At 42.0% G+C, this 24,538-nt stretch overlaps 3 protein-coding genes across 3 annotated transcripts in view; 2 read left to right on the forward strand and 1 right to left on the reverse strand.

Annotated features, from left to right (window-relative positions):
• The window catches only part of LOC131394547 (zinc finger protein 14-like), a 181,288-nt gene that overhangs the window by 51,939 nt on the left and 104,811 nt on the right, over window positions 1-24,538 (reverse strand). The window lies entirely within an intron of this gene.
• The window catches only part of LOC131394538 (zinc finger protein 709-like), a 340,324-nt gene continuing 320,719 nt past the window's right edge, over window positions 4,934-24,538 (forward strand). The window contains exon 1 of the transcript XR_009216176.1: window positions 4,934-4,951. The gene's annotated coding sequence lies outside the window, so the exon portion shown is untranslated. The remainder of the gene's footprint in view (window positions 4,952-24,538) is intronic.
• Window positions 5,746-24,538, forward strand: part of LOC131394549 (zinc finger protein 709-like) — a 69,764-nt gene continuing 50,971 nt past the window's right edge. Inside the window, exons 1-2 of the mRNA XM_058525938.1 lie at window positions 5,746-6,124; window positions 19,997-20,035. Coding sequence (XP_058381921.1) covers window positions 6,122-6,124; window positions 19,997-20,035 — 42 coding nt within the window. The 5' untranslated portion in view covers window positions 5,746-6,121. The remainder of the gene's footprint in view (window positions 6,125-19,996; window positions 20,036-24,538) is intronic.

Consider the following 24,538-nt stretch of genomic DNA (forward strand, 5'->3'; position numbering starts at 1 on the left):
AAAGTCCTCAGCTAATACTAGTATCTAATCCAGCAACAACTTAAAGATTGATACACCTGTTATGAGAGGTTTGGGGGATTCGATCGGAGACGTAAAAGACACTCTCCACTCCAAACAAATGAACTGAAGGTATATTTCATTATATAGAGGATAGTAAAGGTGATAGTCTGCAAACAGATCCGAATAGGTCAAATATTAAGAGGGAAAAAACATCAGCTCGACTGGAAAGGGAAAACATCCACATCGGCGGAAGAGAAATGACACAAATCAACCAGAAAGAGAAACACCGGGTTGACCAAAAAGAGAATACATCAAATCAATTACTTCAGATCAAATCAACTACTTCACATCAAATCAATTACTCACAATATCCACTCCCCACTGCAGGGAGAGTCCTGTCAATCGTCACGGCTGGGCAAGGCGTCCCTTCCACAGGTGGAACTCGCACTAGGTCTCAGTTTCCAGCAGTTTTTATGCCATCAATAATTTTCAGAGTAAGCAATTACAGAGTTTGCAGAGCAAGCGTTTGCTGTTTCCATGCACAAATGGTTATCAGTGGTGTACGTGCACTGAGTCCTCTGGCTAACATCCCAGCCCAGTAATTGTGTACGTGCATTGTTCTCTTTGGTTATCGTACTAGCCAGGCACAGATGGCCAGTCCATCCCATGCTACGACGCTCCAAGAGCCTTGAAATGTTACAACTTGCAACTCTCTCCGTGGGAGAAAGGCCAGTTCCCAGGAAAAGGCCAGTTCCCACCACACAGAAAGCAGCTTTATATTTCTTTGTGTGCTGGTGGCTGTAGGTCAATGGAGCGACCAAACATGGCTGTACTCATGTCAAGACACCACCATGATCAGGTGGGATTTATTCCAGGGATGCAGGGTTCGGTTAACCTCTCAAAATCCATTGATGTGATACATCCTATTAATAGATTGAGAGGAAAAATGACCTGATCATCTCAATAGACACAGAGGAAGTACTTGACAAAATCCAACACCCTTTCTTGATAGAAACACTCAGCAAACCAGGATTTGAAGGAAATTTCCTGAACCTGATAATAAGGAAGTATGGGACACCCACAGTTCATATTATATTTAAAGGTGAAAGGCTGGATATTTTCTCCCAGAAATGAGGAATAAAACAAGAATGTCTACTCTTGCCACTTCTATTTGACAATGTACTGGAGATTTTACCCAGAACAGTTTTGCAAGAAAACGAAATAAAAAGCATCCACACTGGGTGGGAAGATGTAAAACTATCTTCCACTTGCATATGCCTTATCTTGTAAACAGAAAACTCTACGGAATCCAGTAAAAATAACCTATTAGAACTGATAACCAAGTACAGCAATTTTTATGATACAAGATAAGTATATAAAAATAAATTATATTTTATACACTGAAATGAACAATGTGATAATGAAATTAACAAAATAAAGCTAGTTATAGTACCATCAGAAGGAATAAAATAGGAATAAATTTAATAAAAGAAGTAGAAAATACTCCAAAAACTGCATAACACCATTAAAAAATTCATAAAGATCTACGAATGTGAAATAACAAATGTTGGTGGGGATGTAAAGAAAAGGGAACCCTTGTGTACTGTTGGTGGGAATGTAAATTGGTGCAGCCACTATGGTTAACAGTATGGAGGTGTCTTGACATGAGTACGGCCATGTTTGGCGGCTCCATTGACCTATAGCCACCAGCACAAAAAGAAATATAAAAGCTGCTTTCTGCGTGGTGGGAACTGGCCCTTCTCCCTCGGAGAGAGTTACAAGTTGTAACATTTCAAGGCTCTTGGAGCGGTGTAGCATGGGATGGACTGGCCATCTGTGCCAGGCTAAGACGATAACCAAAGAGAACAATGCAGGTACACAATTACTGGGCTGGGATGTTAGCCAAGGGGCTCAGTGCACGTACACCACTGATAACCATTTGTGCATGGGAACACTAGATGCTTGCTCTGCAAACTCTGTAACTGCTTATATAAACTGCTAGAGACTGAGACCCCGTGAGAGTTCCACCTGTGGAAGGGACGCCTTGCCCAGGACGTGTGATCCTTGCCCAGCTGTGTCGATTGACAGGACTCCCGGCAGTGGGGCGTGGATGTTGTGAGTAATTGATTTACTGTGAAGTAATTGATCTGATGTGTTCTCTTTTCGGTCAACCTGGTGTTTCTCTTTCCGGTTGATTTGTGTCATTTCCCTTCAGTCTATCTGGTGTTTCCCTTTCCAGTCGATCTGATGTTTTTCCCTCTTATTATATGACCTATTCGGATCTGCTACTATCTCAGCGGATGTGGATGTTTTCCCTTTCCAGTCGAGCTGATGTTTTTTCCCTCTTAATATTTGACCTATTCGGATCTGTTTGCAGACTATCACCTTTACTATCCTCTATCTAATAAAATATACCTTCAGTTCATTTGTTTGGAGTGGAGAGTGTCTTTTATGTCTCCGATCGAATCCCCGAACCTCTCATAACAGGAGGTTGTTCAAAAAATTAAAATACCACATGATTCAGCAATTCCACTTATGTGGATTTATCCAAAGGATGGAAAAATGCTAACTCGAAAAGATGTATGCACCCCCATGTTCACAGCACCATTATTTACAACAGCCAAGATATGGAAACAACCTAAGTATCCACCAATAAATAAATGGGTAAAGAAATTGTGGTATCCTTGTACAATGGAAATTATTCAGCCATAAAAAAGAATAAAATCTTGCCATTTGTGACAACATGGATGGATCTCGATGGCATTACTCTAAGTGAAACATGTCAGATAGTGAAAGAGTAACTGTACGATCTCTCTCATATGTGGAACCTAAAACAAATAAACAAACAAAAAGACCAAGCTCATGGATACAGATAACAGAGTGGTGGTTGTCAGAGGCAGAGGTGGGTGGTGGCAGAAATGTGTGAAGGGGGTCAAAAGGTAAAATGAAAAAAAAAAGGGACCTGTATCAAAAAATGCATATTTATGCTAATCACATAGTGACAGGAAAATGATTATATACTTTTATATATTTTAAGTTTACAAACTGTTTACCATTTGTACAAACATTTATCATTAAATTTACCATTGCTATTGGATGGTCATTACTGAGTGTACATACATGCAAAAGGATATCAGTTACGGAGCTGCAAGCATTCTGAGGGTAGGTGGAGAAAAACTCTCTTCTAGCCACATTTTCCCTGAAACTAATTTCTAGTAATAATAACCATTAAACTGTTTTTATTGCCAAAAATTTGATTTGCATTTTTGGAAATTAAAAGGAATGGGGTGAGGCTGGGAGGGTATTTGGATATTTAGACATTGCAAATCTTTAATAAAATGAGCAAAGACCTTGGAGTGATGCCATATTTTTCCTTGTTCTTGATTACTCCCTAACCAACAGGCGCAAGAAAAAAAAAGAGTGAACCCTAAAAATAAATAATAAATCAGTAAATAAAAGGGAAAATAGCCCATGTTCATGGATCCTTAGATTTAACACTGTTGAGATGACAATACTTCCTAGAATGATCTAGATTTTCAACACAATCCCTATGAGAATCTCAGTCGACTTCTTTACAGAAATTGGTAAGCTTTTGATAAATTATATGGAATTGCAGGCAAACCAGAATTGCTAAACAAATCTTGAAAAAGTAAGACAGAGTAATAAGACTAACATTTCCTGATTTAAAATCTGACTGCTCAGCATAGTAATCCAGGTAATGTGGTAATGACACAAGGACAGACACACAGATTAATGGATTTGATTGAGATTCCAGATATAAACCCATTCATCTATGGTCAACTCATTTTCGAAAAAGGTACCGAGAATGAGGAAAGAATATTTTTTTCAAAAATTGATGCTGGGACAACTGGGTAGCAACATGCAGAAGAATGAAGTTGGACCTTTCATTACACCACACACAATAATTGAACAAAAGGAACCAAAGATCTAAACCAGATAAAACAATACTCTTAGAAAAAACAAAGAGGACAATATGACCTTTGATTTGGCGAAGAATTTGAGTTATAACACTAAAAGTAAAAAAAGTAAAAACATATAGATAATTTGAATTTCATCAAAATTAATCACTTCTGTGCTTCAAAGGACACTATCAAGAAAGTAAAACCACCTGTGGGAACTCCGGTGTACTTCCGGTGGGAATGCAAAATCATGACACCATTGTGGAAAACAGTACAGCACTTTTTCAAATATTATAGTAAGTGTTACCATATGATCCAGCAATTCAATTTCCGAGTATATACCCAAAATATTCAAAATATGGAGTCAAACAGATATATGTACATCTGTGTTCATAGGTGCGTTAATCACAGTAGCCAAAAAGTGGAAGCAACCCAAGCGTTCATCAATGGGTGAATGGATAAACAAAATGTGGTACACACACAGAACAGAATAATATTAAGCTTTAAAAAGACATGAAATTCTGACACATGCTACCACATGGGTGAACCTTGAGGACATTATGCTAAATCAAAGAAGCCAGTCAAAAAAAGGACAAAAACTGTGTGATTCCAATGATATGAGATATCTAGAGTAGTCAAATTCATAGTGACAACAGGATAGTGGTTTTGAGGGCGTGGGGGGCAACGGCAATCGGGCATTGTTGTTTAATATATAGAGAGTTGCAGTTTTGCAAGATGACAGAGTTGTGGAGATTGGTTTACAATGTCAATGTACTTCACACTACTGTAGTACTCACTTGAATATGGATAAGATGCAACTTTTATGGAATAAATATAGAAGGTAATCAAAAGATACTTCGTGTTGTAAAGTAAATAAGTAATGGGGATGTAATGTACAGCATCGTGACTATAATTAATAATACTGAGTTGTATATTTAAAATTTGCTAAGAGAGTAGATCTTGGAAGTTCTCAGCACAAGAAAAAAAATTATAACTCTGTGTAGCGATGGATGTTAACTAGACTTATTGTGGTACACCTGAAATGAACATAATGTTGCTTTTCAATTATATCCCAATTTAAAAAATGAATGAAGACCACATATTGTACAACTTCATTCATATGTCAACAAATACGGAAATTTATAGACACAGAAAATAAATCAGCAGTTGTCTACGGCTGGTGCTTGGAGGAGCTAGGCGGGAAGACAGGGCAGTGATAGGTTAAGGGTATAGGCATTTCTTTTTGGTGATGGAAATATTCTGAAATTGACTGCGGTGATAATTGCACAGTATCTGAATATACTGGACCAGTCAGTTGCAGACATAATGGGCTCTATTGTATTGTATGTGTACTGTTTCTCAAAAAAAAAAAACCTGTTCAAATAAGTGGATAAATGCGTTAAGAGTTTTGCAATGCAAAAGAGTCTTGCATTCCAATCTCTTAAGCATGTGAATACTTTCCAGATACATCCCACATTTACATAACCTTTTCTTGTTTTATTGTTCTCAGTCCAAATAGGAATTGAATTACTTTAGGCATATTTTAGAGTTTTACATTTCAAAGTTCTCTCAGGATACATTCAAAAAATGATCTAAAATAAATTTCATTCCAGGGTAAAATGTACACCTGAGAATTGAATGAACACATCTCATACCCTGTGGTTAGACTGAGAAGAGTCGTTGCGCCCAGCTGCGGCTGCGGGTTCCAATTTCCCACCAGAGCTAAGGGCTTGGGAGGCCATAGGATTTTTTAAAGTACAGTTTGACTGGAGTTGGGGAAGCGCTGGGTGGAAGATCAGAGACTAAAGTGGAGACAGACTAATTATTACATATGGTGAGGTGATATTATGTGTGCTTGCAAAGAAGGGTCACAGGTCCCCGAGTGGCCTCGTAGCATTGCATTTCAATGGAAAAGTCCCCGGAGAGGGCAATTTCCAGCTTTGGAGTGGCTCAGACCTGTAATCTCCATCCCGCTGTCACTCAGGACCGAAGGCCTTTCGAACTGTCCAATCAGGGTCGGCTCCGGGGTAGGTGGGTGGGGCGACACTCCGCCCCCATCCCGACTTCCTGCTCGCGCCACAGTCCTTCCGGTCACGGGCCGCTGCTTTAAAAGGCCCTAGGTTGCTCTGCCGCCAGCTCTGTTGTGGCTGTGACCTGTGCGGGATCGTAGGAGGGACGCGGGGGACCCAGGAGACTTAGAAATGGTGAGAGTTCTAGCCGGGGGTTCGGAGACACGGTTTGGGGCAGGAGGGGCTGGTTGGAAGTGGCTGGAACAGCTGTGGTGGGACCCGGGCTCCCCACAGTCACTCCGGAGTCTGCAGACCCGAGTCCGCGGGGGCGCCGCTCGGACCTCAGTCCCCTCCGGCCGCAGCGTGGGGGCGGGGCCGGCAGCCGGGACCCCGGGCGTCCTGTGGTCACTGCGCGCGGCGACTGCGGCCCCGGAGCCTCTCTGGGCAGCTCTGCGCCCGCAGCCCCGCGTGTCTCCAGATGGTGCGGTGACCACGGGGAGGGTCATCGGGGACAATCGTGACTCGGTCTCCGGGGCTTCTGCGTGGGAGGAGCTGTGGTCTTTGGGCTCCCCAGTGCCTCGTTTCTTCTCAGAGGGGACTCATTTTCTTCTGAGTTTTCTGAATGTTTGGGAATCAGAATCTCAAATCCACGACCCTGCCCCCACCCCCAGCTCTCCCTAGGACTGGCAATAAATCCCTAAATTTCGAAGTCCCTCCTCGCGTTCCCAGACAGCAACTTCCCGTTGCCAGTTCACAGCATCGTAATCAGTTACGAACACATCCAGTAGTTTAATTGCTTATCGTTTTTCCATAGTCAATGGGTGGCCCTTTTAAAAGGGTTTATTTCCTGTTTGTGGATGTTTGGCATGAGAAAAAAGTAGCAAATAACTACCAGAAATACTGTTACTCCACAAAGGGCACAATCTGCTTCCTGGGAGACAAAAGCCAATCGTCAAGAGGCAAGATGGGGGAAAAGAAAGGGCAGTTTATTACAGCTTGCTAGTAAGGGGGAAGATGGCGGACTAATGTCTCAAAGAACCATCTTAAGGGGGCACAAAATTCTACAGCACTTATATAGGCTGGTGGGTTATAGGGGAGGAGGTTAGGAATGTTGACCCTCAGGTGTTACAGACTGGGTGTGCCACACCAGATCTTTCAGTTTTCACTGATGATGGCTATCAGCATAGACTCTCTCTTGGGGGGCGTCTTCACATTCCTGAGGAACTCAAAAGAACAAAGTCATCATTTTATTGCAGCTGGGAGGTATGTGCACAAGCAGAGGTCGTAAAATCTACAGAGCAGTTAGATCTCCTGGAGGGTGAGTATCCAGCTGGGTTAGTTAGTCAGAGGTCATTCAAAGTTACATTAGGGTTTATTTTCTACAGTGGCTTCCCTCATGTCAACCTTGTCTTGAGCCGGTAGCAATACCTTGTATGAACTATTTCTGCTTCTCCTGCCAGGATGTGTCCTGGACACACATTCAATTGTAAATCCTTTGATTGGAGGTTCCTCTTGGCAGACTTTTCCAGGTGATCTGCTGGGTCAGCAATGCCCCTCCCTGAGTTTGTCGTCCTTAAAAGATATATTCACTTTATTTTAGTCTCAGTTTTTCAGTGAGTAAAAGTGTTTAATCAATACAGCTTGAAAGACAAAATGTTTCCAAAGAGGGAAGAAATAGGTGAATTTCAGAGAAAAAATAAAAACATTCCAGTAGATGATTTAAGAATTATTTTTATTTTTTCACCCTCGACCATGTCACTAATATTCTGAGGTCTGTTCTTTTTATTTTGAGTGAGTTCAAATGGATTTCCAGGGCTTAGACTGGCAGACCTTAAGGGCTCAAGTATGATTAAAATTTATAATGTGATTTCTTGTCATGTAAATAATTAATATCTTTTTTTCTGGAATGCAGTACATACCTGTGGGGTTTCTTGTTGAGCCAGCAAAATGCCATACAATTGTCTTCCCTCATTTCCCCATAAAGACTGGTTTGAGGGTTTTAGCTGGATTATTCAAACACTGCATTTGTGTTGTCGGGGGAAGAGGGAGAATCTCCCTCTGCCCTTTTCCTTAAGGTTCTTATGGCTGACCAAATAATTAACAAGACAGGTTAGCAGGAGAAAATAATATCAAGTTTAATAACATGTATACATGGGAGAAAGCAGGGACACTGCGTTTCTCAACACAATAGCAGAAATTCTCGTCTTAAATACCATGTCCAACCAAAGACAATGAGGATGTTGGGGGTGGGGGTGTCAGCTACAGGAGATCATCACTAAAGCACTGTAAACAAGAGTAAGGTTTATTATGCAGCCCCAAGGCCCCACCTTCCACATTGATAAGTCTCTAGAAATGAGCTCATTCCCCCTCTTTCCAATACAGAGAGGGAGATACCTTTACAAATGGAGACTTCCCTTGTAAATGATTGACAACTCCTCGCAGGGCCATCCAAAGAATGTGGCCAGAGAGACAGGACTCCCGATAAGATGGGCTTGTTGGTGCCTTTTCTATTGTAACCTCTATCCTACATTATCTTTATAGCAGTCATGATAATAACTCCTTCCTGAAACAGATCTTTTGTTTTAAATTTTTTAGGCAGTTTGGGAGGGGAAACTCAAATATTTTTCCTGAGTTCTCTTACTCCTTATTGTCTTCAGCTGGAAATAATCCGCATACCAGAGTGGTGCTTCCTGGGGTAGCTTGCCCTGAGCACCATCAGTTCCCTCCTCTGAAACTTCCCTAGAACTTTCACATATTAAAAGCTGAGCTGGTGACTGTGGAGAGAGAAATCCTGTTAGTATCTGAGTGATAAGAAGTCTGCAAAGAGAGAAAAGAACGTAGATTAGAATGGGGATGAACAAGCAGAAAAGAACAAATCGGAGCACATTTCCCCACACTCCATTAAACCAGTCCCCCAATCCTGGAAATAAGTCAGTGTAATAAAATGTGTGAGCTTCGTTTATCTGATGAAAAATGTCAATCTTTTCTTTTAATAGATTTAAGTTAGATATTATTTGACCTGTTTGATTCACATAAAAGCAACATTTTTCTCTAATGATTGTACATGTTCCTTTTTGCTGGGCAGTGAGTATATCTAGAGCACGTCGATTTTGGAGCACCACAGATGTTAGTTAGGCTGTTAATCTCTGACTGGAGTATGTTCAAGGTTTGCATGGTGGTGTTGAACTCTTGTTCTATTACCATAGAGAGATTTAAGATTGTCTTTTCCAACTCATAATCTCTAAAGCTGGGGAATAGGACTCTCAAGGCTGAAAAGAACTTGGAGTTGTGATACACAAGTGGATTTTCCACGATTTCTCGACTGGCACATTTATGTGGCACAATCTTATGAACAAACGAACCCAAGTTTGTAATTTGGCTAGCATTTAAGGTGGAGTGTTTGGTGACAGAAGGAGCCAGGTATCTAAGTCCGCATTGTCCTGACCAATTAGGTGGGAATCCTTTATGTATTTTGTTGCTGCATAAAATGAAAAGACCAGTGTAGTTTAAAGACAAGGTTAGAATTGAGTCTGTAGTTCCCAGGATCTGGACTATTTCATGATCTGTGCCACTTGCACTGTTATTACCTAAACATCTCTATTTCCCATGAGCTCTTGTCAGTCTGCGAGAACAGAACAGATTGTGGAATAGCTGGTACAGGAGGCCTGCAGTCTGATTTTGGCAGCTATAAAGCCTGGTCTTGTCACCTGACCAGGTGAGTCCAGATTTTTGATCCACCCATATATAGTCTGTGGCATTGGGCAGCTTAACTATGTGGATAGCTGTGATACCCCAAGTTGCACACGGGTGGCTCGTAAGCCATCCAGAGCACTTGGTGATTTGGCAAATGTTTGTGCCAGAGGGAGTAGTGATAGCGTCACTTACAGTTCCCTTGAGAGTTCTGAAGATGCCACCTGCGGAATCAAACCACAGAGTTTGACTGCAATATTGTCTCGGTATGTCACCCAGGAAAGGTCCAGTGCCATGTTTATTTTTAATGTAGAGGGAAAAACTTTCACTTATTGTTTGTACTTGGGCAAGGGACAGTCCTTGACCTTTTAAGTAGTCTTTCTGGGGCCCAAGTGACTCACCAGGAGACGAAGCAGAGTGAAGTTTCCCTTGTTGCAGATACCATACTCTGTTATTCATCCATTTTCCGTACTTAGTCCACCAGGTGTTCATATCAGCAGGAACAAAGACTAGTTCAGGTTCTTTTGCACTATCTAGCTGTTGACATAACCAACAGTTGGATTGATTAGTGAGCGTGGCTAGGGCTTGGTAAACTGGCATAAGGGGGTGTTTGGTCTGTGCCCGACTTGTTGAAAAGGAGTGGGTTAGTAAAAGCAAGACACAGATCGGAAAAGAGCCCATAGCGGAGACTTAGAGAGGGGAAGAGGGACAGATAGAGACCAGCACTCTCCAGTCAGCTTTCTAATAAATGATTAAAAAAAATATATATATATATTTACTACTAGTTTGTGTGTGTGAGTGTGTATATATATAGGGAGTTTTAAAGCAAGGGGAAGGAAATGGGTCAAAGTAGGTTTTCTTGATCCGTGATCTTGGGAAAAGCTGTCTACTTCGTGTTGTCGGCTGTTTTTGGGGCCTGGGTTTTGGCCCTCGAAATCTTTAGTTTAAGGTCACCTGTGGGGATTATCTCCCAGTTGTCTTGAGAGCGATGTTCTGGGTCTATTTTGGCGTGGCTCGCATGGATCCAGGAAGATTTTTCCTTTATTTTGATGGCAGTGTAGGTCGTCAGTAAGACTTTATAAGGTCTTTCCCAGCGAGGTGACAGTGTGTGTTTTTTTCTAAAGACCTTGATGTATACCCGGTCTCCTGGTCGAAAGGGATGGCAAGGCTTGTCAGAAGGTGGTGGCCATGCCTCTTTTACCTGTTGACGATATGCTTCAAGTATACTAGTTAATTTTTGTATATAACAAGTCATAGTATCAAATTGTTCACTTAAGTTCCCATAATATTCATTTAATCCAGGAATTGAAGGTTTAGAGACTCCAGTAGGCATCGGACGTCTAAAAATTATTTCAAAAGGAGTCAGTCTATGCCTTCTATTTGGAGTATTTTGAATCTTTATAAGGGCCAAGGGCAGAGTTTCTGGCCATTTAAGTCCAGTTTTTTGACAGACTTTTCTTAGAGTTCTTTTTATATCTAGATTTTTACGTTCCACTTGCCCTGATGACTGAGGGTGATATGGGGTATGAAATTTTAATGAATACCCCAGAATTTTTGCAAGCAAGTGGTTTATTTCTGCTGTAAAATGAGTTCCTTGGTCTCATTCAATCTATAAAGGAATGCCAAAGCAAGGAATAACTTCAGTTATTAATTTCTTTACCACTGTTGTGGCATCTGCATGTCTGGTCGGATAGCATTCAGTCCATCTACTAAACATGCAGACAATAACCAAACAGTGAGAGTAACCTAAAGCTGAAGGCAAGTCTATAAAATCTGTTTGGAGTGCCGCAAAAGGCAGCGTGGGCCTGGGAGGACTTCCTGGATCACACCGATTTCTCCCAGAGACTTGGTAAGATTTGCAAGTTGTGCACTGGGAGGTGATTTGGTCAGAAATTTTATGGATGCCAGGGCAAAACCAATTGTCTTTTGTTCCTTAACTATCTCCCGTTTGTATATATGTCCCATTTGGTGGGAGATAAGTGTAAGTCAAAAAGTCAAAAGAAAAGGAGCTACTGGAAATCTGTGTGGTCCAATGTATAATCCATCTGATAATTGTTTGGCACCCTTTTGTATCCAATTGTCTTTTTCAAATTGTGGGGCATTTGCCTGATAGTTAATAACATCAGTCAGGGATAAAGGCAGGTTTAAAAATTGGGTGGAAAACGGATAAGGGGGTCCATAGTGAGCTGCATGTTTAGCAGCTCTGTCAGCCCTGTCATTCCCTAAAGATATGACATCAGTCTCCTTAGTATGGGCTGAACAATGAACAATGGCAATTTTTGAAGGAAGGTGACTAGCTTGTAATAAGGCTGCAATTAAGTATCTATTAGCAATAGGAGTTCCTGCAGAAGTTAAGAATCCATGGGATTTCCAAATTGTGCCAACAGCATGGCAGACTCCAAAAGCATATTTGGAGTCTGTGTAAATAGTGGCAGTTTTTCCTTTTGCTAATGTGCAGGCCCTAGTAAGAGCCATGAGTTCAGCAGCTTGGGCTGATCTTATGGTGGGCAAAGAATAAGCTTCAAGAGTTTCATGTGGGGAAACTATGGCATAACCAGTTATTATGCTTCCCCGGGAATTTCGTTTACAGGAGCCGTCACAAAACAGAAGTAAGTCTGGATTGTCTAAAGGGATGTCTGAAAGATCGTCTCTTGGCTTCGAGACCATTTCTATAGTTGTAAGGCAATCATGTGGAATGGAGTGGGGCTCTCCATCATCAGGAAGGGGCAGTAAAGTAGCTGGATTTAAAGTGTTGCAACGATGTAAGATGATGGAAGGGTTAGTTAAAAGAGCCTGCTCATAGGTGGTCTGTCGCGGTGTAGAGAGGTGTTGTGTCTTATGAACTTGTAAAATAGCTGACACAGAATGTGGGACATAGAGGTGAATGGGAGAGCCTAATGTAAGAGTACTGGCCTTATCAATCAGGGTGGCAGCTGCAGCCACCGCATGTAAGCATGGGGGCATGCCTGATGCCACAGGGTCTAGTTGGCATGAGAAATATGTTATAGGACGTATTTGAGAGGCAAAAGATTGCCCTAGAATGCCTGCAGCAATTCTATTATTTTTATGACAGTATAGATGAAAAGACTTGTCAAAATTACGTAAGCCAAGAGCCGGAGGCATGGACAAAGCTATTTTTAAGGCCTCAAAGGAGTTTAATGCCTCTGAGGGCCAGGAAATAGGCTCTGGGACGATATCTGGGAGAAGAGAATACAGAGGTTTGGCGAGGGCTGCAAAATTAGGAATCCATTGGCGGCAGTAACCGGCAGCTCCTAGAAATTTACGTAGCTGTTCCTTTGTTTTGGGGAGAGGGATGGATAAAATTGACTTGAGGCGTTTGGGAGTTAGCTTTTGAATGCCTTGAGATATCTCATGCCCTAAGTAGGTAACAGTCATTTGCACCCACTGAAGTTTGGACCTGGAGGCTTTATGGCCTCCTTCAGCTAGGGCTTTCAGGAGAATGAGAGAATCTGTAAGAGCCCCCTGCTTAGTTGGATTACAGAGTAAAAGGTCATCAACATATTGAACAAGAATGGAGGCTTGAGTAAAGACTATAGAATCCAAGTCAGCTTTAAGGACCTGGGAAAATATTGAGGGGGACTCACAATATCCCTGAGGTATTCGAGTCCATGTTAATTGTCTCCCTTTAAATGTAAATGTGAAAAGAAATTGTGAGTCAGGGTGTAATGGGATTGAAAAGAAAGCTGAGCAGAGGTCAACTACTGTAAAGCAGGCTGTGTCAGCAGGTATTGAGGTCAGGATGACAGCTGGATTAGGGACCACAGGATGTCGAGGAATTACAAAAGAGTTTATGGCTCTGAGGTCTTGTACAAATCTATAGATTTGGTTCCCGTCTGAGTCAAATTTGCCTTCTTTTTTTACTGGCAAGATTGGAGTGTTACAGGGCGAGGAAGTGAAAACTAGTACACCCTGTTGTAAAAGGGAGTCTATTGTGGGTTCAATTCCTTGCTCAGCATCTCTGGAGAGCGGGTATTGGGCTACTGATGGAAACGGTTTATTTTTTTTCCAAGTAACGTGTACGGGCTCAGCACTAAGCAACAATCTTACCTCATTTGCATGTGTAGCCCAAAGACTGGTTGGGACATTTTTTAAAGACTCATCTTCTTCAGAAGGATTTAAATCAGGACAAGTTTCCATCATGGAAAGTAGGAGACTTGGGGCTTGGTCAGAAGGCAAGGAGATAAAAACACCTTTTTCATTACAATTTATAGTGGCATTAAATTTATATAATAAATCTCGGCCAAAGAGGTTTGCTGGTGAACAGTCAGAAACTAAAAAAGCATGATGAGTGTTAAGGGGGCCTAAAGATATTGGAGTGTGTTTAGATATGGGCAGTGAAATAGGCTGTCCAGAGACTCCAACAGCTTGATAGAATCAGAGGTAACAGGGAGAGAGATATCTTTTGAACGGATAGTAGAGAATGTCGCACCAGTGTCAATTAAGAAATCCAGTTCCCAATCCTCTATTTTAAGCTTAACTGTAGGCTCAGGGGTGCGACTGAGGATTGGCTGACCCCATCATTTGAGGGAGAAATGCCCCTCAGGTGGAGAAAAATGAGCCTTTTGGGGGTGCTGGGGCCAAGCGGGAACATTTTTTAAACTTTCCCTTCTCTTAAGAGCAGGACATGCCCTTTTCCAATGCCCTGGTTTCTTGTAATACCTACAATTGTCCGAAGGCAAATAGGGAGACCTCTGAGTGGGCTTTAGTTTATTTTCAGGGTTGAATTTTTGCTTTTCAAAAGATTCAATTTGCAAAGCAAGAAGAGTTGTCTTTAATTTTTTTTTTTTTTTTTTGCTTTCTTGCTGACAATTTTTAAAGAATTGTGTAGCGGCCTCCATTATTACACTTAATGGTTGCCCTGCCCAACCAACCACACTGTTTTGAATTTGTTTTTTTATATCAGGAAGAAAATTTCCAACTAAAGCAGAAATTAGGAGATTCCTATGCTCTGGGGCTTCCGGATTCAATGCAGTGTGTCTTTGGAAAGTCTGAATAAACCGTTCAACAGAAGCTTTAGGATGTTCCCCCTCGTTCTGAGTGTATAATTCAATTTTTGACCAATTAACTTTAGGAGGAAACGCCTCTAGAATCGCTCCTACTAAACCTTGAATATCAGCCTCTAGCTGTGCCACTTCCTGGTCATCTGCAGGAGGGCCTGGGAGAGGGTCTGGCCATCTATTTCCTCTATGAGGGGGGTTTTCTCCAGGGGGCCGTCTGGCCTGTCTGATAACTACAGTGTAGTCATGGGCTGGAAGAACGCCCCTTAGCAGCCAGTCAAGGTCTCGGTGGGTGGGGCTATGAATAGCCACTAATCTTTTTAATTCTTCTCTAAATTTAGTAGGGTCTTCTGACAATGGAGGCAGGAGAGTTTTATAATTTAATAGATCAGCTGCTGTCCAGGGGACATGAATTTTTTGCAGCGGAGGTCCAGGATACATCCGCCATGGACACCGCATAGGAATGTCTGAAGCTGACAGAGCCTGATTACAGAGCCCTGGAAAGTAGGAGTTGTTGTAAGACACAGCAAAACGAACCTTCCTGCCCTTCCTGGATGTTTTTACTAAATTTACTTTTTGGTTTTCAGCATTTACACAAGTAACCTGTATGCCCCTCGCTTGGAGGTCAGGCCTAAGCGCCCCCTGTAAGTCTTCAACAGTGAGAGAAGTTAAAACAGGCAGCGGAATGCCCTTCGGAGAAGTTGGAGTCCTGGGACTTAAGGGAACTGGCTGAGGAGGTGGCTGAGGAGCTAAGTCTTGAGGGGGAGGATTTGGGCCAGGGGCCCAGAGATCCAAAAGATCTTCTGGGGAGTCAGGGACAGGGAGTTGGGGATATAAGGGAGTGTAGGAGGGAGGAGAAAGGGAATTTTCAGTAAATTTGACTTTCAATCTTTGTTCTAACTCCGACTTTTGTTCTTTCACTTTATTAAGAGATTTCCTAAGGCTAGCCGTTATACTTTTCTAGGTTTTCTTTTCAATTTGATCTTCCCATAAATACCAATAAGGCAGCTGCTTGGGATGAGAGCTCTCTAAAATATTTTTCAAATATAGAAGTTTTTCCAATTCAAAGGATCCATTGTCTGGCCATTGACGAGTAGGATCTTTATTTGTATATTTATTCCAATAGTGACTCAATCCAATAAGCCTTTTTAAGGAAAGACCCCGGAGGTAACTTTCCACGCTTAGAATAAATCTTTACCGTGGACAACAAGAGGCGTCCCTGGTGAGGGCGCAGATGATGTAGCCCCCATGATCCACAGAATTCACTCCCAAAGATATTCAGAGAAAGTAAAGACCTTCGTTGCACAGGCGGTAAGGATGGTGTAGTGAAAACGGTGTCTCCGGTCTCACACAATAGTGTGGGACGCCTCCAGTCACAGACCCGCTAATCTGTGACACCGGGCAGGCGATACTGGAATGGGATTTTTCCAGCACTAACAAGCAACGAAGGTTAAGACGACAAAAGCCCTTATGGACTGGACCCTTTATGACAAACTCCTCTGAGAGCTTGGCACAGCCGGACAAAGAGACAGTTCGGAACCCCAGTCTACTCGACTGGCCACCAAGGTGCACCCCGGTAAATGCACCTTCTGTATGGTGGTGACCAAGGAGAATATTCTCACTGGTCACAAAGCCAAGTTTTCTCAGAACACAGAACAAGACAGAAGGAAAAACCTCATCCGGTTTTTTTTTTTTTTTTTTTTAGGGCAAGTTATCTTAGGAAGTACCACTCTGGTATGTGGATTATTTTGAGTTGAAGATAATAAGGACTTAGAGAACTTAGGAAAAATATTTGAGTTTGTTTTTCTTAAATTGTCTAAAAAATTTAAAACAAAAGATCTGTTTTAGGAAGGAGTTATTATTATGACTGTTATAAAGATAATGTAGGATAGAGGTTATAATAGAAAAGGTACTAACAAGTCCATCTTATTGGAAGTTTTGTTTTTTTGGCCACATTTTTTGGATGGCCCTGTGAGGAGTTGTCAGACAATTATTTATAAGGGAAGTCTCTATTTGTAAAGGTATTTTTTTTTTTGTATTGGGAAGAGGGGAGATGAGTTTGTTTTTAGAGACTTATTAATGTGGAAGGTGAGGCCTTGGGGCTGTATAATGAATTTTATTTTTGTTTATAGTGTTTTAGTGATGATTTTTTGTAGTTGACACCCCTACCCCCAACATCTTTATTGTCTTTGGTTGGACATGGTATTTAAGACGAGAATTTTTGTTATTGTGTTGAGAAACGTAGTGTCTCTTTTTTTTTATGTATATATGTTATTAAACTTGATATTATTTTTTTTTGTTAATTTGTCTTGTTAATTATTTGGCCAGTCATAAGAACCTTAAGGAAAAGGGCAGAGGGAGATTCTCCCTCTTCCCCCGACAGTGTCATTTAGGATATCAATGGTGGTCCAAAAAACTCCAGTGGAGGTGTTACCGCACCAGGTCCCTTTTTGCCCGGCGCCCAGAAAGCCAGTCACCTAGAGGACGAGATTGCAGAGAGAGAGGGTTTAATCACAAGGCAGCCAAGTGAAGAAAATGGGAGAACAAATCTAAAATCCGCCTCCCTGAACATAGAGACTCAGGGGTATTTATGGGGAAGGGGGCAAGGTGGTCTGAAATGATTGGAGGTGAGGAGAGATGAGGTAATTGATCTGCGCAAGCGTAGTCAGGCTTCATGTCTGTTCCTAGAACACAGCTTCACAGAATGGCGGTATTAGCATGCCCTGAGGGTGGAGTTACAACCTCTTGCCGTCAAAAGGGCCCAGTTGATGGATTGATAGTCTCAATCTAGTCTGAAGTGGACAAAAAGTTCAGTTCCTGAAAAAAAATAGCTCGAACACCCATTACCATGGTAACCCAGGCTCCAGGGAGACGTCACCTATAGGAACCTAGTGGGAGTCAGATAGCATATTGCACAAACAGCACAGTTAATAAGCTTATCATGCAGGTTTAAGTCCCCGCCTTGCATTCTGATGTTTCCAGGTAAGGCCATCCCCACTTCTTCCTGGTGCAGGGAAGATACCTTTACGAATGGAGATTTTCTTTACAAATGTAAATGTCTCATAAAGGGTAACTAGAACTAAGAATGGGCTTAGCACGACCCACCCAGGTACCAGGAGATATCTATAGTAATGGCCTTTTCTGGGGGCAGGCCTCCTATCCCAAACTCTTTTGGTCAGTTAGTGGGGGTGGGGGTCAAAATGTCATGCAGGCAGAGACATACTTTGAGTTCGCAAATTCCAATCCCCCATAGTTACCAGCTGTTGAATCATCAATGGCCGTTTGCTGGTTTCAGGGGCAGAGGCCTGAGGGTAGTGAATCTAAGCTAAGGCCCCCTTGGTCTTCCTGGGGAGCCTCTTCCTGCAGGTGTCCTGCCTGCTCACACCCCCCAAGGAAGGAGCCTTTATACTGAGAGGAGCTGCAGAGCCCTGGAAAGCTGGGGGTGCAGGTGCCCATGGAGGTGGGAGGCAGGCACCGATTCCATTTCTGAGGTTGTAGCTGTGGTTTCCTTGGAACTACTGCTAGATTTGGAGTTTTGCATCCACAGTGCAGGTTCACTCAGAGTTATTTGTTTACATTGAGAAAGTCTATGAAAGTCAGTTCTGTCTCTTCTTGTCATGAGAAATCTGAGGATTTACTCACAACAGCTTTCCTATATATCATGCAGCAGTGTTAGCTATAGTTGCCATGTTGTCCATTACATCCCTAGTATTTATTTATCTTATAACTGAAAGTTTGTACCTTCTGACCACCTTCTTCCAGTTGCTCCTCTTCCTCCCCCCCCCCCACCTCTGGTAACCAGAAGTCTCATTTGTTCTGAGTTTTTTTTTATTTTTTAGATTCCACATATAAGTGAGATAATAAAGTATTTGTCTTTCTCTATCTGACATTTCACATAGCAAAATATTTTCAAGTTTCATCCATGTTTTCACAAATGGTAAGATTTCCTTGTTTTTTATGCCTGAATAATACTCCATTGTATGTACGTGAACGTGTGTGTGTGTGTGTGTGTGTGTGTGTGTGTGTGTGTGTATTGTGGGAGATCAAGATTTGGCCACCCTGAAATATATCTCTTTACCTTGATTGTTTTCTCTGAGGGACATTTGACCTCCCCCACTAACTGCCTAAAAAATTTGACATGGTGGCTCCTTCCTAGAACAGATCTTCTATCATGAGGGCTGTAAAGATAATGTAAGATAGAGGTTACAGTAGGAAAGGCACCAAGCCCCTTTTATCAAAAACTCTGTCTCTCCCTGACCACATTATCTATAGATGACCCTAAAAAAAATTGTTTTCCTGCCCTCTAAAGTCCCAGGCCACTACCCGTCCCCAACACGCTCCTCGCCTTTAGCTATAATACTTAAGCAAGCAGCTTAGACAGAGGGACAAGTTGCTCATTTCTGAGTTTCTCCCATGTATACATGTTATTAAACTTGGTATTATTTTCTCCTGCTAACCTGTCTTGTTAATTATTTGGCCAGCCATAAGAACCTTAAAAAAAAAGGGCTGAGGGAGATTCTCCCTCTTCCCCTGACAGTATATATATATACCACAACTGTCCATTCATCCATTGGTGAATGTGCATCTTCTTTATGGTAGGTAGGGGCCTTAGTGAGTGAGGATATCATCATGATCATTGTTTTCCCACCATCTAATACGTCTTAACATTGTTGGAGGACCTGCTCTCCTGTGAGTGTAAACAATGGACAACAATACCAAAAGTCCTGTGTTCTTGGGATTAACAGCAGTGGTTCCCCATAAAGGTAAAGGCATAGACAGAGTTCATCTTCATTTTAGCCGTGGTTAAACCTTTTACTGTATGTGCTATTTGATCATGATCCAGATGCATGGGTGTCTGGAACTCGAGACGTCCATTGCTTTGGGCCATGGGTATTTGTGGTATTTATGTTTCTGTTTCACATCAGTTGAAAGGGTTTGAGATTGCCTTTTGATGTAGCATATCATTATGCTGCTATTCAGACTGACTGACATAATTTGTTCCCCATGAAACCTTCAAGTTTCTCCCAGTTTGAGGAAGGTTCTGGTCATCTGCACAGTTGTAGCCCATCATGGGTTTCCTATGAGTAGAGTGATGTCTGTGCAAGTTCAATTAGATTTCCTGGTTAAAACACTAAAAAGATTATGAATGTTTAGAGGGTAGTGATTTAAGCAGTAATTGAGGGGAGCTGTAGGCAGACACACAGTATCATTTTGAATAATATCCTATGTGATGGCAAAGGAGGTAAGTTTGACTTCCTGAACTGGGAAATTTTCTGTGCCTTCTCATAAGAGGAGTAGCTGGGAGGTTTTTGTTTGAATGATGCACAACGCCCCCAAAGCCCATTTTTGTTATTTTCAGGTATCATTTCCCTTTCCAAGTGGTCTTACGGAAGATGAGGTAAAACTTGACAGCTTTTGTTTTATTAAACCAGAATGGAAATCCAAACATGTTCCCTTTATTTCAGTGATAATTTGTTTTCTTTGCAGTGTAGAGATGATGTGATTTTATAATTATTAGTATTTCATTTGATCTCCTGCCCCCATTCTTCCTCCCATGATACAAATAAAGTAAGTTAAGCATGGTGTCTTAACCAAATTCACAGAGATCAAAACAGAAGAATCTCTTAGTTTTGGAGGCATAATAGGCAATGTCAAAAATTTCAAATTCACAAGAACACTGCAAGGTTTGTATAATTATTCACTTTCACAAATGTGATATCAAATTTTCCAAACAGGACTCATAAGGCAACATGGTGTTCCACTTACATGACATTCTAGAAAAGGCAAAGGTATAGGAACCTAAAAGAGATCACTTCTTAAGTGTGGGAGTGTTCAGTACAAATGGTCACCAGAAGAGTGTTCCTTTGGGGTGATGAGTGTTCTCCATCCTGATGGTGGTATAACTATACATTTGTGAAAACTCACAACTGCTCTTAAAGTAGTTTGTGTTTATATGAAAAACAGTTAATAGAAAACAACAAACATGTCTCCACATGCTAGGAGAATGTTCAGCTCTCCTCAACTTTGGTTGCTACGTGTGCCACACTTCCTTCCACCACCTTGAGTTCCTTCTTAGGAAAAAATGGGAGTGAGGAAGAAGGATATAGGCACTATAGACTTTTCCTGGTACCCAGTCTGAAGTGAGAAAACTCCCTCTAGGGCTACACCTGCCCTCATGTCATTCACATAACTGGTGAGAAAGTGATAGGGCTCCCGGCATCCCTCTTGGAGTTGACACCCATTTTCTTGGGTCACATCCTGGGAATGTGGTGGTCTGAAACATAAAGGTGCATCTAACACATCTCCTCAGTGGGATCCGCCTGGGTACATCCTCATCTAATCCTTGGGCACCAACATCTGCATTCCCAGAGCAGGTCTTGAGGCCATTTCCAGCTCTCAAGTTTCCCATCTCAAGTCTACTCTTGTCTCTTTGCTGGGAAACAAGTTTATATATAATTTTATTTATTTATTTTTCCCCCCAAAGCTCCAGTAGATAGTTGTATGTCATAGCTGCACATCCTTCTAGTTGCTGTATGTGGGACGCGGCCTCAGCATGGCCGGAGAAGCCGGGTGTCGGATCCAACCCGGCTGCCAGCAGCAGAGCGCATGCACACAACCGCCAAGCCATGGGGCCGGCCCTGGGAAACAAGTTTAAATGCAACACCCGCCTTAAAAAAATAAGAGAACCAGTTATTTTTCCAGTGAAAAGAGTTTATTTGGGAATAGCAGAGGAAGTACAATTCAGGACTTGCAAATCATGGTGAACCATAGGTAGTGAGCACAGAACAGATGGGCTTGCTTTTATAGAGGAAAGGAGGAAGCTGGGAGGGGCTGTTTGGAATAGAAGTCCATTGAAGGAGAGGGAGAGTTCAGGGTGGTGACAGTGGCTGAGTGTCTGGGTTGTTGCTGGGCAAGGAGAAATTCTTCCTCCTGCTGGCGTCTGTAAAATAAACTTCCTCCTGTTGGGGAATGGGAGGTGCACTTCTTACTGTCTGGAGTCTGCAGGTTATGTTGAGGAGTAGTGCATGAGAGCTCTCCTTTCAGGGCTTCACAACTCCATTTTTTTTCCTTTGCTGAGGAAGATTAGCCCTGAGCTAACATCTGTGCCAGTCTTCCTCTACTTCATATGAGAGTCACTGCCACAGCATGGTTGATGAGTGATGTAGGTCCTCACCCAGGATCCGAACCTGTGAAGCCGCTCCCCCAAAGTGAAGTGAGCTGACCTTAACCACGATGCCATGAGGCCGGCCACCCAACTCTGTTTTTAATGAGATTTCCTGTATTTGTTTTTTTTTTTTTTTCTGTATTATAGTAATATTGGTTTATAACATTGTATAAATTTCAGGTGTACATCATTATACTTCTATTTCTGCATAGATTACATCATGTTCACCACCCAAATACTAATTACAACCCGTCACCACACACTTGTGCCTAATTATCCCTTTCGCCCTCCTCCCTCCCCCCTTCCCCTCTGGTAACCACCAATCCAGTCTCTGTCTCTATGTGTTTGTTTATTGTTGTTATTATCTACTACTTAATGAAGGAAATCATATGGTATTTGACCTTCTCCCTCTGACTTATTTCACTTTGCATAATACGCTCAATGTCCATCCATGTTGTCACAAATGGCTGGATTTCATCGTTTCTTATGGCCAAGTAGTATTCCATTGTATATATATACCACATCTTCTTTATCCATTCGTCCCTTGATGGGCACTTAGGTTGCTTCCAAGTCTTGGCTATTGTGAATAACGCTGCAATGAGCACAGGGGTGCACGTATCTTTACGTATTGGTGTTTTTAAGTTCTTTGGATAAATACCCAGCAGTGGAATAGCTGGATCATGTGGTAGTTCTATCCTTGATTTTTTGAGGAATCTCCATACTGTTTTCCATAGTGGCTGCACCAGTTTGCACTCCCACCAGCAGTGTATGAGAGTTCCCTTCTCTCCACATCTTCTCCAACACGTTTCCTGTCTTGTTAATTATAGCCATTCTGACGGGCGTGAGGTGATATCTCATTGTATTTCCCCCCCACCCCCAAAGCCCCAGTAGATAGTTGTATGTCATAGTTGCACATCCTTCTCGTTGCTGTATGTGGGACACGGCCTCAGCATGGCCAGAGAAGCGGTGCGTCGGTGCGCGCCCGTGATCCGAACCCGGGCCACCAGCAGCGGAGTGCGCGCACTTAACTGCTAAGCCACGGGGCCGGCCCTCTCACTGCAGTTTTGATTTGCATTTCCCTGATAGTTAATGATTTTGAACATCTTTTCATGTGCCTGTTGGCCATCTGTTATATCTTCTTTGGAAAATGTCTGTTGAGGTCTTCATTTTTTAATTGGGTTTTTTTGTTGTTGAGATGCATGAGTTCTTTATGTATTTTGGAGATTAACCCCTTATCAGATGCATGGTTTGCAAATATCTTCTCCCAATTGTTAGGTTGCCTTTTCGTTTTGTTGATGGTTTCTTTTGCTGTGCAGAAGCTTTTTAGTTTGATGTAGTCCCATTTGTTTCTTTTTTCTATTGTTTCTCTTGCCCGGTCAGACACGGTGCTTGAAAATATGTTGCTAAGACCGGTGTTGAAGAGCGTACTGCCTATGTTTTCTTCTAGAAGTTTCATAGTTTCAGGGCTTACATTCAAGTCTTTAATCCATTTGGAGTTAATTTTTGTGTATGGTGTAAGATAAGGGTCTACTTTCATTTTTTTGCACGTGGCTGTCCAGTTTTCCCAACACCATTTGTTGAAGAGACTTCTTTTCTCCATTGTATGTTCTTGGCTCCTTTGTCAAAGATTAGCTGTCCATAGATGTTTGGGTTTATTTCTGGGCTTTCGATTCTATTCTATTGATCTGTGTGTCTGTTTTTGTGCCAGTACCATGCTGTTTTGGTTACTATAGCTTTGTAGTATTTTTTTCTTTTAAAGATTTTATTTATTTATTTATTTTCCCCCCGAAGCCCCAGCAGATAGTTGTATGTCATAGCTGCACATCCTTCTAGCTGCTGTATGTGGGATGCAGCCTCAGCATGGCCGGAGAAGCGTTGCGTCAGTGCGCGCCGGGGATCCGAACCTGGGCCCCCAGCAGCGGAGCGTGCGCACTCAACCGCTAAGCTGCGGGGCGGGCCCGATATGATTTATCAGAGTTGTCTTTTTTTTTTTTGAGGAGATCAGCCCTGTGCTAACATCTGCCAATCTTCCTCTTTTTTTGCTAAGGAAGACTGGCCCTGGGCTAGCATCCATGCCCATCTTCCTCCACTTTATATGGGACGCCGCCACAGCAATGCGTCTGTGCGTGCCAGGGATCAGAACCGGCAAAACATGGGCTGCCTCAGCTGAGCGCGTCCACTTAACCGCTTGCGCCACCGGGCCGGCCTTGTAGTATATTTTGAAATCAGGGAGTGTGATACCTCCAGGTTTGTTCTTTTTTCTCAGGATTCCTTGACTTATTCGGTGTCTTTTGTTGTTCCAAATAAATTTTAGGATTCTTTGTTCTATTTCTGTGAAAAATGTTGTTGGAATTTTGATAGGGATTGCATTGAATCTATAGATGGCTTTAGGAAGTATGGACATCTTAACTATGTTAATTCTTCCAATCCAAGAGCACGGAGTATCTTTCCATTTCTTTGTGTCTTCCTCAATTTCTTTCAGCAAGGTTTTATAGTTTTCCGTGTACAGCTCTTTCACCTCTTTGGTTAAGTTTATTCCTAGGTATTTTATTCTTTTTGTTGCAATTGTAAATGGGATGGTAATTTTTAATTTCTCTTTCTGCTACTTCGTTGTTAGTGTATAGAAATGCAACTGATTTTTGTATGTTGATTTTGTATCCTGCAACTTTACCATATTCGTTTATTACTTCTAAAAGTCTTTTGGTGGATTCTTTAGGGTTTTCTATATATAAAATC

This window comes from Diceros bicornis, chromosome 30 (assembly GCF_020826845.1).
Source record: "Diceros bicornis minor isolate mBicDic1 chromosome 30, mDicBic1.mat.cur, whole genome shotgun sequence".
Classification (NCBI taxonomy): Eukaryota; Metazoa; Chordata; class Mammalia; order Perissodactyla; family Rhinocerotidae; genus Diceros; species Diceros bicornis.